This window comes from Adelges cooleyi, unplaced genomic scaffold (assembly GCF_023614345.1).
Source record: "Adelges cooleyi isolate 19-005CV unplaced genomic scaffold, UGA_ACOO_1.1 ACOO_flye_CR_arks_rails_tigmint_CR_PRNA_376, whole genome shotgun sequence".
Taxonomy (NCBI): domain Eukaryota; kingdom Metazoa; phylum Arthropoda; class Insecta; order Hemiptera; family Adelgidae; genus Adelges; species Adelges cooleyi.
In genome coordinates, this window is record NW_026096053.1 from 4,731,290 (window position 1) to 4,745,832 (window position 14,543).

The 14,543-nt window shown below is 29.0% G+C and overlaps 3 protein-coding genes across 6 annotated transcripts; 2 read left to right on the forward strand and 1 right to left on the reverse strand.

The window, feature by feature from the left end:
- Positions 1-1,561: 1,561 nt before the first annotated feature.
- LOC126841131 (ubiquitin-conjugating enzyme E2 R2) lies at positions 1,562-7,829 on the forward strand. Its single transcript, XM_050577434.1, has 5 exons — positions 1,562-2,340; positions 3,548-3,634; positions 4,865-4,962; positions 5,641-5,775; positions 5,884-7,829. The coding sequence occupies exons 1-5, from the start codon at positions 2,161-2,163 to the stop codon at positions 6,110-6,112; spliced, it is 729 nt and encodes a 242-aa protein (XP_050433391.1). The 5' UTR covers positions 1,562-2,160; the 3' UTR covers positions 6,113-7,829.
- LOC126841133 (uncharacterized) lies at positions 5,845-14,102 on the reverse strand. Of its 4 annotated transcripts, none has more exons than XM_050577437.1 (5): positions 13,891-14,102; positions 13,019-13,289; positions 12,713-12,939; positions 12,534-12,645; positions 5,845-6,122 (listed from the first exon to the last, which is right to left on the reverse strand). In XM_050577437.1, the coding sequence occupies exons 1-4, from the start codon at positions 13,910-13,912 to the stop codon at positions 12,536-12,538; spliced, it is 630 nt and encodes a 209-aa protein (XP_050433394.1). In that variant the 5' UTR covers positions 13,913-14,102; the 3' UTR covers positions 5,845-6,122; positions 12,534-12,535. The 4 variants fall into 4 exon arrangements, with proteins under 4 accessions (XP_050433394.1, XP_050433393.1, XP_050433396.1 ...); XM_050577436.1 differs by having other exon boundaries at positions 13,019-13,298; XM_050577439.1 differs by lacking the exon at positions 13,891-14,102 and adding an exon at positions 13,417-13,859 and having other exon boundaries at positions 5,846-6,122.
- LOC126841132 (outer dense fiber protein 3-like protein 2) lies at positions 9,987-11,267 on the forward strand. Its single transcript, XM_050577435.1, has 4 exons — positions 9,987-10,047; positions 10,168-10,383; positions 10,471-10,666; positions 10,727-11,267. The coding sequence occupies exons 1-4, from the start codon at positions 10,038-10,040 to the stop codon at positions 10,983-10,985; spliced, it is 681 nt and encodes a 226-aa protein (XP_050433392.1). The 5' UTR covers positions 9,987-10,037; the 3' UTR covers positions 10,986-11,267.
- Positions 14,103-14,543: the final 441 nt, after the last annotated feature.

Sequence of the window (14,543 nt, forward strand, 5' to 3'; positions counted from 1 at the left end):
AACTGCTTTTTTGAACACATAATTGTAAACACAAATCCTATATAAAAATAAAATAATAAAACGCTAAGAAAAATTAAAATGTATTAATAATTAATTACAGCGATTTACATAATATTAAATTATCGCTACAATTTATTTATTTAATTAATAAATTAATTTGTACAAATGATAATGATAAGTAAATGCAATATCAGCGATAAGAGATATAGCAGCTGGTTTAGGTGTTACATGTGTCGTTCATTGTAAAAGTGAATTATCCCCTTGTAATTGAATTTGAAATAATGAGCTTTTTGTAAATTAATGTGTATTAAAAACAATACAAGTATTCATTCTGTTTTTTCTATTTGTTATTTATTTTTGCATTTATATTTGCTTCTCTTTTATAACGAAAAATGTGACTAAATGTGGAGTTACATCACTTTTACAATAATCGACCATAATGAGTCTACATTATGAAACGACAAAAACAAAACGAGTCTTTCTGAAAATGTATACTTGATTCCTAGATCCGTGACTCAGACTCTCGGTTGAGGTAGGTATTTTTATAAATCTGTGTTATTCCATGTCCTCGTTCATTTTTTTCTTATCAGTCACGTAAACGGCCGACGTCGGACAAAACGAATGTGGATAATTGTGTTAACTTGTTGTTTTATTTTTAAGGTAGCGTGAGTCAAGTTGCTAAAAGATTGCGCAAACTTATCAGTAAAAAAGTTCTTTCTGTACAAGATAAATTAAACTTGTTGTCAGCCTAAATCTCAAAACTTGTAAGTCCAAATTCGTAAATTTTTAGGAAAATCGAGTTAAATTTGTAATAATTTTTTTTAGAAATGTTCGGAGTTTCAACTTTATCAAACCATGCGGCTTTTTTTCGCCATTTAAGAAAAACAATCCCGAAAACAAAAATTATGAAGTTACGACTTTTTTCGTGTTTGAAGTGAAAGTGGTAAACTTTTTCCATTTATGGCCTTTTAAAATGCCTGTGAAAATTTTGTAAATTTACTGTTAATACTGGCCTCACATACTTGTCTTGCGCAAAGCAGATTTGATGGGAAAATTGTAATTTATCCTATAGAAATATGACTGTGATAGTCTGGCAAAAAAATGGCCATCAACAAAGTATACTCATTACTGTATTAATAAGTATATACATTATAGTTCAAACTCTAATTGTAAGTTAAAATTTTTTTAAAAATTGCCTATACTTTACTCCTTAGAAATGGCCTGGGTAGCGTCGTCTGTTGTTGCTTTGTTTTTGCTGTTTGGTATATTCTGTTGAACGCAACCCCTTACAAAACCGCGTATAGACAACTAAACGTATTATGCTGATCGAGGCGAATATAATATTTTTATCCTCAGCGGCCGCTGCCTCGGTTTGGTAACCGGCCATCAGGTGAATCGGGTTTGCGGTATAACATGCACCAGTAACCGCGTATACCGTCACGTTCGGTTAATGACCAACAGCAGCAGCTGTTTCCCCGTTGGATGGCAACCTTGCTCTATTGTTCGTCCCCCCCTCGTCACGTTTTTCACCGTGCCATAACACTACCCATTACCCACTTTGTCATTTTTATATACTCATACGTGATATTTTCTTACCAATACCATACGCCATACAGATACGGATCACGAATATGTTTTATTTTTTTTTATTTGACTATTATTACTACATTTCTTATTATTTTTCTTAACAAGTGTGAAGCATAAACATCTCGATAACATCGTGAACGTTTGCAATTTACCGTTTTAACCATCGACGCCTCACTTTCGAGCTGTTTCTACATGCGCTGACTCGTTTTTTTTTTTATTGTTTTGTGAATTCATCAAAAAACCTTACTACCTATATATCTACGTTGTATTTATTTTTACCGATATTTATTGGGATAAACGATTTTTGGACGATCACGTCATTATCAGCTGAAAATAATTTATTATACTCACTAGTGTAAAAATAAATACATTACAAAATTGTTTTGAGATCACAATTTATTGCTAATCGACGACGGGTGATTTTTTGTTCAGATATAAAATGCGCAGTATATTTTGTTCATTCGACTAGTGTGTTAACATAATGCGTATTTTGTGACTTATATATATACTTAAAAATCGAATATATAAACGTGGTCACTGCGTGCAATCAACAACTTCAGTTCCCAAACATTTATGGCTAACAATCAGAATTTGTCGACAAGCGCCCACAGAGCTCTTGCGCACGAATACAAAAGTTTGCAAGAAGAGCCTGTCGAAGGGTTTAGGGTCAAGTTGATCGAAGATAACCTTAGAGAATGGGAAGTAGCCATATTCGGACCTCCAGAAACCCTCTATCAAGGAGGATATTTCAAGGTAGTTGCATATTATTTTAATTTTCCAAATAATCTGTTCCGACGTAAAAGATAACGTTCACCTCTTATCGTTTGCAAATATTTGCTTAATATCGGGTAGTTTTGTAAAATAAGTTTGAATTTTATATACAATTCAAACATACGTAGGTAGGTATGACTGAAGTTTATCGTAATAAATGTTCAGTACTACAAATTTATTGCTCGACCAAAATTAATAAATTTTGTCAAGCTAACTATACAGTTGGGGCAGCTTGAAATGTATAGCCCGTAGCGACATAAACCTGTTAAGGCAACAACTTTAATACCAAGTTTAATCTTAAAAATCTATAACGACAACCTTTTACATTGTGCCTAAGAAAATTGGAACAAAAAAACAATCTGCATTCACTTAGAACACTTGATCGTCACATTGGTTCTAAGCAATTTTATCCATCTGGATGGAAAAAAATATGCATCGTCTAATGCACATGTGCTAAAACAGCTGTAACCATAATTTAACTAACAATTTAAACTTAAGTTTACGGTGATAACAACACTATCTTTTCTCTGCTTAAAATAGGGTCTAAATGACAATATCAGGATTTATTGGTTTATAATATATACAATATTATGGTTTATTCAGGTTATTGCTATTTGAATTTTTTTTAGCTCTGCTATAAACTACCAAAAATTTTGCTTAAATCTTTTGCCCTGTAACATTATGTTAATTAAAACATTCAATTATTACTAATCCTCTTTAATATCGTTTTAAAATTGTATTGTAAACACATAAGTTTGGCATAATATGAAGCTGTTGAAAATAAGTAAATAGGTCATAACTCATAACAAAATATTTAAGCTGCGTAATTTTACACATTTTATATTCATTACAATTAACATTTCCAATCATCAATTTTTTATTGCTATTAAATTTAAAATAGAATAAGCTTTTCTGTTCATGAACTTCAAAAAATATTAATGGTTTTAAATATTATATTTTTAAAAAAAAATCTCATTTTTATTCATAAAAAATAATTATGAATGTTATCAAAGTATATGTTAAATAAATAAAATCTTTTATTGATATTAGTTAAATAAATAAATAGTTTGATTGTTTTGTTAACACCATGTTATGTACAATAAATTATTATTATCAGTATTGTGGTTCAATGCCCTAAATTTATGTGCTTGTTTTCTATTTTGTATTGTTTTATTTTATGTTGTTTTAGGCACTTATGAAATTTCCAGCTGATTATCCATATTCACCGCCGAGCATTAGGTTTTTAACAAAAGTTTGGCACCCTAATGTATACGAGGTAAGTAAATATTGTTTCGTGTTGTAAAAAAACTTGCAAACAATTTATTTTGTAAATCCTTGTTTTACATATAATTTATATTTGTAGTATTTCAAGTTGAAACAAAAGAAACTCATTTAAAAGTAAACAAATAATTGCTTTATAAAATAGAAATTTTAATAACATAAAATGACAGATAACATTTTAACATTAAAAAAATGCATTTAAATTAAATTATTGAGGATTTTGCCTATCAAAAAATTACAAAAAACTTCTTTTATATTTTTTACTGTTGGTTCGAAAATCATAAAAAATGTTTTGCAAATTAGTAAAAACAAAAAGCATTGTGATTCCTTGGTTCATTGTGTCAGGGTTGAATCTAAGGAAAGGCATACTTCTCTAGGTCACTGTCAAGTTTTTGTCCTTTTAAGAACACAAACAGAATTATTCTACTAACTATGATCTGTTGGCCACTACTCGCTTGTAAAAATACTAGTTTAGTTGTAGTACCAAGGTAAACTTATATTATTATTATTATTAGATGTGGGAAATGTAACACATTTGTAGCCACTAAAGTGTGATATAGACTTGCTTGTGTTTGTTAAGGTCATTGTTCAGCTAGTGGGATCATTTAAATATTACATCCTAGGTCATGGTAAATATAATTTTTTAGTAACACAAATGCAACCTTCTTTATGATAAACTAAAACCAGTTTAAATTTCAGAAATATTTGTTTAATTGATTTTATCAAATTCTTATACCTACTCACTTGTAAAATATACATTTTTTAATAATATTATTTTAAAAATTATGTGTTATAACACAACTAGTAATGTAAAAGAGAAAAGTAGAATTACCTGCATTTTGTAATTTGAAAGCGTGTAATTGAACACTTTCTAATAAAACTAACTGTTTTGATATTAGTTTTTTTTTTAAACTGACATCTAGTAAATTAGTTGTAGATAATATAATGGTTTTTTTTTGTTCTACAAGGATCTGTTTATAAATTATCTAACAAACAAAAGAAGAAACTATTTAGTAACATTTAAAAAAACTTTTTTTTATGCAAATATAATCAAAATAATAATTATAGGTGTGTAATCTATTAAAATATAATAGTCATTTTTAATATTTTTAATGAAACGCTTTATTTTATACTCTAAAATATGTTGGGAAACTGTAAACAAATCATCAAGGATTTTCCATTTATAAACACATTGCTTAACATTTTTTCTTTTCTTTGTTTCTAGAATGGTGATCTATGTATTTCAATTCTTCATCCACCAATAGACGATCCTCATTCTGGAGAATTGCCCTGTGAAAGGTGGAATCCTACCCAAAGTGTCAGGTAATTTTTTTTTGTCTTATAATAAAAGGTAACTTTTTAAAAATTAATTAATTCCAATTTATTGAATGAATTTTTTGTATTGACAATACTTTTGGAATACTTGATTTATAATAATTAATACGTAAGTGTGTCGGCTAATATTGTTTTAGAAGGTTACAAAATCATAGTTAACAAATAAAAAAAATGTATTCACATATTAAAGTTTTCAGCGGCAACTGTTCAATTAAATATTGCATGCTCAGTTAGGGTAAATATTATAGTCTCTACCTAGACCTTACACTTATTCTTTGAAACTAAGTATGATAATACAAATTAGTGATGTGCACAGTTGACTAATTCCTACACTCGAAAAATACTGTGTTACTTATTTAGTTACTTTCTTTTAACTGTTAGTCGATTTATAAATAAAGAATAAATTATTTAACTAAGGCATTATATGACTAATGATTAATAACTAAGGTCTAAGAACTAACTATTTTACTTTCATGTAAAGTCATCATAACCTGCACAAACTTGAGCATTATTTGTATGATTAATATTAGTTAACTTATTGAAAAATTAGTTGACAAATACATTTTTTTTTTCTAAATTAGTCTGTCAAGCAAAATATAATATTGTAATAATGAGTCGGCTGTAATAAATAACCCGTTAAAAATGATTTTCTTTTTCAATTTACAGGACAGTATTACTTTCTGTGATTTCCCTATTGAACGAACCAAATACGTTTAGTCCAGCTAATGTTGATGCTTCTATCATGTACAGGAGATGGAAAGACTCAAAGGGAAAAGATAAAGAATATGAAAATATAATTAAGTAAGTTTTAAATAAATACTGATTATATTTATATATTAAATATATAAAAAAAGTGTTAACTTATATGTAATTTCTTCTCATATTACCAAATATTTGAAATGTTTTTAGAAAACAAGTTGTTAGCGGCCGATTAGAGGCTGAACGAGATGGTGTTGTTGTTCCGCTTACATTAGAAGATTACTGTAAAGTCAGTTCAACAGCTCGTTCTTCGACTTCAGCAGCCGCTATGGACAGTGATTTTTACGTCGAAGACTACGACTTAGATGTCGAATCGGATGCAAACTCTGAAGACGAATATCAAGATGATGCAACCGACAGTGGCAATGGTGAATCATGAAATTGAATGACTAGAAAAGACATAAAAATACAAAATATAATTTAAAAAAAAAATAATAACGATAAAAAAAAAGACCAAATAAATATTATGGACAAAAACTTGTCTGCACCGAACAAAATCATTTAAGCTTTATCGATTTAATGGTTTGTGTATTTGGTCAATTGGTCTTTTTGCATGTGATCTAATTAAAATAAAGCAAAGACGGCTATTGTCCTTATACTATCTGCGGTCATTTAAACATGTTAAATCAAATAACAACTAACACACATTATAAATATATGTACATATATATGATATATTTTGTTCCCTTAGAAATTTTTATGCATAATTTATATATTTTGTAAACAAAAAAATGTTAAAACTCTCAAGAAAAATCATTTAAATGAATCCGTCTAATTTTACCCCCTATAAGTTTGTCCTTATTACTTATCTGTAACCTATTACCTTATCCTTTTTTTTTTAATTTTATTTAGTTTAAAAATTTAATGTGAAGAACAGACGACCACAAACCATGTTAGTGTATATTTCATTTTTTTAAATTAACATTCGGTATTTTTTTTTCAACACACCATTGGTGTGTGTGATATTAAAATATAATGTTTCATCGTTGGCTTTTTATATTCAATTGCAACTTTGAGAACTACTTGTTAATATTCAAATTTTGAAAACAATTATCGGTACTAATAATTTGTTGACAAACATTAAAAGATTATTTTGATTTATTTCCTCCTTTGGAATTTTATTGATATCATATAATATTATTTTGTTTTACTTATAAACTGTTAAAAAGGTTAATTTAAATAAGTTTTTACTTAAAAAATTAGAAATATTAAAATCAGTGATTCAAGTAAAACCCAGTCAAAACATATAACATACATATTTTAATAGATATATATTTTTTCTACGTTTTAAGTTGTTTTTTAAACAAAAGAAACTGATAATTATTAATTGTTGTTCAGGTTATTTTTTTCTAATATATTGATATACTAAATATTTTTAGAGATCAAGAAATTTTGTTTACTAGTGATTTTAACTTTTTAAACTGTGATGAAAGCTACTGAATAAATTTGATTGTACAACTCTATAGCTTTGACGATAATAATAATGCTCTATGGTAATCGTCCAGTGGTGTAGTCGTAAGTGAGTATACGAATGTACTCGTAACAGATAAAGTGTCCTTGCATTTAAAAAAGTGGAAGGTCAGTAAACTGCATATATCCGCTGCAACTACATTACTGTTATTGTCTGTTCATTTGAAAATGTGTTAATGAAAATTCTGTGTGAAATATTAAAGAGCTAATTACTAATTAAGTGTAACTTTGGTTTTACCATTTATTTTAAGAATTTTTTTTTTTTTAACCTAATTTCTTTAGTTTCAAATTTTGATTACCATTTTTCTGTTAATGGAAAGTGGTTATTTTTATTTAGTTACCTACAATTCTTCGAAACGAGGTTTTCTTCAGACTACGGGTTGAAAAACACGTGCATATTATAATTTTTTTGTGTTGTGGATATATGCGATTCTTAATTATAAACAAATTTTTTAATGTTAGCTTTATTAAATTGTTGATACTTAAATTTTGTGGTTATACAATTTCGCCAAAATGTAGCGAAAAAAATAAAGGTTTTATACAACAATTTTAATACCTATTGGCATTAATGTGTAAAAATTATGTTTAATTTGTGAAACGATTTAGTAAAATTTGTCTTTTTTTTATTCTTGTTATTATTTTTTTTATATATACATATATTTTACATACATTAGTGTTTACCAAATAGTGGCTGTTTATTTCAAATGTAATAGATACATTGATTAGCAAAAACAGACCATATATGGTGACGTCCAGGAAGTCCTTCGCCTGGCAATTTAGTACTAGAGACAAAAAACGACTACACTGAATTATCTATTGTGACGTCGTGCCGACATTGTGTACTCCGAGACCTTGTTAGTCGTTACTAACATATTACATTATCTACTATTTAAAAAACGAATTCAACGTCAACAGCATGTTAAATTTTTCGGCTTACAATTTAGAGGTTAAATAGTCGACGTTTGTGTTTGTGCTATTAAAAACAAAACTACGATTTTTTACCAAAAAAACAACGATATTGTTGCACGTTCCTTAACTGTAAAAAATAAAAGGTTAAGTAAGTATTTCATGCACATAAAAGAGTAGAATGGAAAATAAATGAATCTCAAACAAAGGATCATTTTGGTTTTCAAAACAATTAGGTATGAGAGCCAACAAACCTTTATGTATAGCAATACGAAAGCAATACTGCTTTCGTAGGTCTAGAGAAAGCATTCGATAAGGTTAATTGGACATGCAACGATAGAAAAATCACAATATACAAACTATAAAAAGCAATAAACAAAAAGAGGCTACAAATGCAAAGGGTGTAATAAGTTACACCCTATGTATAAATTGAATAAAAAGGTAGGCCTTTTTATTCGATTTATACATAAAGAAAAAGTTGAGGGAAGATAGATAATATTGGGGGGATATCTGTACAAATGCTGTGTTTTGTACATGACATAGCGGTGGTTGCAAATAACGAGAATGACTTCAGTAATATGCTAAAACAAATTAACAATACTATAGATTTAGAGATGTCATAAAAGAATTATAAAATCTAAGATAATTACATTAAATGAGCAACAGAAACAGCTGACGCAAACGTGGGAAATAAGATTATTAATTATGTAACGTGTGGGACTTAGGATAGCGCAAGCAAACAAGCTTTCTAGAAAAAAACCTTTTTACCTCGAACGCAGTAAGTTTGGACATTAAAAAAACCATCTTATCAAAAGTTTTGTATGGAGCTGAAGCGTGCACAATACTTAAGGTCGAGAAGAATAAAATTGAAGGCTTTACAGTGTGGTATTGAAGAAAAGCATTATGTAGAAAAAGAAGAGGATAAACACATAAAAGTCAATGTGGAATACGCATTATTAGGGAGGGAAGGAAAATGGACATTTAATAAGATATAATACTTGAATAACTGCAATAATCGAGAGACGGAAATACAGGAACGCCGTTTATGAAGCAACTGTTGGAAGACACCGGAGTAAAGACTTATTTATTGTGCTTAAAAAGACCCATAACTCATAAACGACAAGGGGAAATGAAAAAACATGGATCATTCAACTCGTCTTCAAAATGAAAAAAATGTGTTTCCTTAACAATTTTTAAGTTGAGAATATTTCTCTACTGAAAATGTTGACTGGTCGATTATCCACGAGTGGTATTGTAAAAAAAAAACTAAATAAAGAAAAGAAGGTAAAGTAGTAATACAAAAAAGAAAGGGAAGAGTTTTTTATATGTTTTTAGTTAGTCCACGTACTATGTTGATAATACTATGTCTATTTTTAAAATATCTCGCACAAGTTTGGAAGTAATTCGACTATTTTAAAGGTTTGATTAAATTGGTTAAAAGTGTTTAATTTTTAAACAATAATTAATGAACTATCTTACAAATAAAATTTCTGATCCATAGATATCTGCTACATAAAGAAATCGGTTTTGCGTTTTAAAAGATATTATGTCACGCATAAAAGTAAAGAAAAAAAAAATAATAGGTCTATATCAAAAATAAAATGTCTATTTAAAAACACCGATTTTTTTTTCTAATGTTTCACTTTCAAAAATAAAACACATTATTTAAATTTTAGTTGCAAGCTGCATCAATTAATATATGCTGGCCCATTATATTGTAATGTAACAATAGGCGATAACAATGACATTTATTATTGTAATTCATTTTTACAATAATTTTATTAATGACGATAGAAAATTAATATGTGTATATTATAATTTTTGCTTGCCCATCAAGTATCAACTAACAATAATTTATCTTGATATTTTGTTTCAGAATCATATAGTGTTTCTGTCACTTGTACAAAATAATATAGTATACACATATAATGGACGGAGGTAACTCTACTCCAAATAACCTATTATTTTGTTTTGTAAAAGAGTCTATTATATATTTTATGACCAAATTAATGCCTAACTAAAGCAATATTGGCCATTTTTATATTGATTCAAATTCAGGACCAAGCCCTAACGCTTACCAATTGCCTACGACCATTGGCTTTCCGCACCATAGTTTGATCAAATGTAGAAATCCAGCAGTAATGATTGGCCAAGAGCTGAAAGTCAAAACGACAAATAGCCAAGGGATGTTGTACAATATTCGAGATCATACTCGATTCGGTAAAGCACATCAACCAAAATACAATTTTAGTAAGCAAATGACCAAGGTCCAAGGTAAGTACCCAAAGAATCCAAGTCCCAAATACATAATAACTACACTAATTAATTGCATTGGCATTTGAACTTTATTTGGCGTTACAGAATGCTTACCGGCTCCGAATAGATACTATCCAGAAAAAGCTATAGGTTTCGTAAAGCCCAAATACCCACAAATATCGTTAAAAAGTCGCACCAACATAGGAAAAATAGCGCAAGAAAGTCCGGCCCCAAACATGTATATTTTACCGAGCGCCATACAAGTGAAACAAGCGAATATAATTACAGAGCCTACCAAACCGTACATATACATCTACATAGTATTGTAATAGAGATTGAAAATTAAAAAAACATTTTACAGACGTGTACTGTCAAAACACGACCAGGGTCCGGCTCCCAATAGATATCTATTGCCGCCAACAAATAATTACAAGTATAAAAATACAATGAAAGTGAAAATGTGGCCCAAAACTGAACAGAAAACAAATACAGATGGTCAGCCCGCACCAAACTTGTACAACGTAAGTGGCGATTTGAACCAAGAGACCAGAGGAAAAACATTTGGGAAAAAAATTGGTGAAAAACGAATTATATACTTAACAACAGAAGATTTGAAATAATCATTTATTTGGCCATTATAATATATACTATATAATAATTTTAACATTTACAACTAAAATACAAGCAATTTGTACACTGCTGTGTACTTACCTCTTACTTTTCTAAATACACGCACATTTAATTAGCATCAAATGTACTTTATCCGCAGGTATGTAATTTTTATTATGGGTATACGTTTATACCTATTTCAAATCAAAGTATACATAAAGAAAAGTGAGAGCTGAGTACAAACAGGATACACCCTTATGACAATAACACTAAATACAAGTTAATTTTGAAAATCAAAAATGATTTGAAAAAAAAAATTATACAAGAATTAAAAAATAATGTAAATTATGAGGTAAAATACGTTCAAAAAAATTTTTTTTTTAACAAATTAAATTTAATATTAATTAATATATTCTCATATTCTGCAAATTTTCAGTGTACTGATCGTTTAAATTTCCTCATTTATTTCATAAAAGGATAATAAATAAACGGGTAACTTTACAACACGATTAACTATAAAAACTAATTCTTAACAAGTATTACATTATATTATTAAGCTTCTTAAGAAAAATTTCAATAAGTAAATTTTAAGCTGCCTGACAAAAATATAACAAACTCTACGGTTTTATCTTAAAAAAATAATGACATGAAATATTTCCATAAAAATAACCAGATCTTATTTTTACAAATTATGTGTTAAAAATTATTTTTGCTTCCTAATAATAATAATAGGTCCTTAGTTGTGTACTAAATCCTTTCCTCGTGTCTAATATATCAGTATTTAAATAACATAAAAGCTATAAAGAAAATAGTATTTCTAAAAATATATATATATATTATATATAAAATAAAATTACCGTTTCTCCTCGTTTAAATTGTTTATAAATATATCAAATTTAAATAAGTTATAAATGAGTCTTCATTTTAACAATATTTTCTAATAATTTTATAGATGTGACTAATAAGAGAAAATTGTTGTTTATTATTAGTGTAACATGATGACAGACATCATTGTTGTTATAGTAATTACTACAAATTATTAATTTTTAACTACCACTGTATCAAGAGATATTGTTTAATTCAACAACAACTTAATCTAGTAATATTTATTGTACGCCTTAAGAATGAGTTAGATATTATGTTTAACTTGCAGCGTGTTTTTTTTAATAACACAAAACCTTTTATAAATATAATTATTAACAAAGAAATATAACAAAACAAGTGACGTCGACGACATAAAAATATATACTTATATGATTATTGTTTATCAATAATTAATTATTGACATTTACTATTGTAATAATAAAAGGTTGTTTCAAAGATCACTGTGACAATGAGAGATTTCTAAATTCTCACTGTCATTTGTTCCTTTTTTAAAATCATTTTAGATAAATAAAAGGTATATACCTATAATAACCTAACTAGGAACAGTTATTTGTTTTTTATTATTTTAAACCAGATGTTAAATTTAACTATAATGACTTAATAAATTAACAATTTAATAACTATTGACTGAAGTTTAAAATACTGAACATTTATAAATGCATATTAATAAATACCTTCAATCTTTTTTAATATCTAAAGACTTAAATATAAAGTCTTTAAATGCGGCATATGTTTTGTCCAACGAATCGTTTACTATAACAAAATCGAAGTTTCCCGGCGTTTCCCCTACAAAGTGTTACAGTTTAATTGAATACAGTATTAAAGAATTAAATTGAAATTTATGATTTCTCACCATAATTTATTTCTTGTTCTGCTGTAGACAATCTCGATTTGAGGGTACTTTCAGATTCTGATGCTCGTTTACGTAGTCGGGCTTCTAACTCTTGGATGCTGGGAGGCTTGATGAATACGTAGACAGGTTTTAGGGAAGTTATCTTTTTTACTTGCATCACACCTTGCGTGTCAATATCGAGTACACAAACTTTACCGCTCTTCAGCACGGCCTGAACAGCGCTTAAGCTGTATTACAAGAAAACAGTTGCAAAGCGTAAACAAATTGGCACAGTTTTGCTATTAACAGTGCAACACAAACACTCACCTAGTGCCGTACATGTTGTTGGAAAAAACTGCGTGCTCGAGGAATTCGCCCCGATCTATGCACGCTTGCATTTCTTCTTTGGTGGTAAAATGATAGTGTTGGCCGTCCACTTCAAAGTTACGCGGAGGACGAGTGGTGTGCGACACTGAGAAGCCAAATTTGTCGGCAAACTCATCGAACAGTTTCAACAACAACGTGGATTTGCCGGAGCCTGACGGGCCGCAGACCACCAACAATTTGGAGTTTTTTTGATGGACCATTTTCATAAAACCTATTAAATCTATGCACAGTGAATGTAGAGTAACGACACAATCGTTTATACGACTTCAGCAGCAATCAAACCATCATAATTCAATTAACGGCGGTGTCGAAAAGCAACAATACATTCAAACACTTACAGGTGTAAATGGCGATTGCGGTCGAATTCTACTAAATGTAAGCGTAGTACTACTATTGCAATGGATCGCAAGCAAACGTGAGAAGGGTATAATATTCTCTATAGGAAAAAACGATAATAATACACGTTGGCCGTGCGAGTGTGCGACAATCCAGTCAACAAGTCTACTTGTATTATTGTTGTATAGGTAGATAAATATCATATATATAAATGATAATGATGAGTTAAGTACACAATAATATGCAAAACACGCGCGCGCGTCAAGTGGATTTCCATGCACGATAATGCAGGACCGGCATCGTGGCTGTTGCACGATATAAATGATAATTGATAATATTGTATAATTTTTGGTTATGAGAACCAACAAGGGTTTACAATAAAATTAGCATGTTTTAGCGTCATGCTTTTTGTTATTTATTTGAAAAAAAAAACTCGAAAACCGGCAAAACAACTAAGAAAATATAAACTTTCTCACCTCGTAAAAAACGCATCAACATAATAAATTAAACGCGTAATTTAATAATTACACTTTACTAGTCTTTTATTTTTTTTTATATTCTTGTTTGCTCTGCGAACAACACGTTTTTTGTTTTTAATTATTGAAAGTTGATGGTTAATAATTATTTCCTCGCCTCATCGTTATTGCATAGACAATGAACGTCGGACGCGGGACGAGTGTAATAATTTTTATACTCTACCCATATAAGAAAGGTAGTGCGCAAAATCCAAAACGCGTCACTCCTGGCTGCGCAGGCGCATATAAGAGTAAAGCCGTTGGGTTTCTGCGCACTACCTTTCTTATATGGGATAAATTACAGACTGAGACTACAATATCGCACACGATAATGGCTGGTGTTAAAAATACCCACGTATTGTCTATAATTTAAAAAAAAATGGTTTTTTTTACATATAAATATATCGTACAAATATTTAGCCATTCATAAATATAAAATTTTACAATCATATATATTTTATTAGATTTTTCATGTATCGTCGTTGCCCCGAAAAAACCTCCCGAGTGCCGATTTTACAAATTTACATTATAAAAAAATAAGCTACATGGTACGTTTGACAAAATCTCCAACGTACTATCTCCAAGTAGAATAAATGAAAAAAAACCAAGTATTA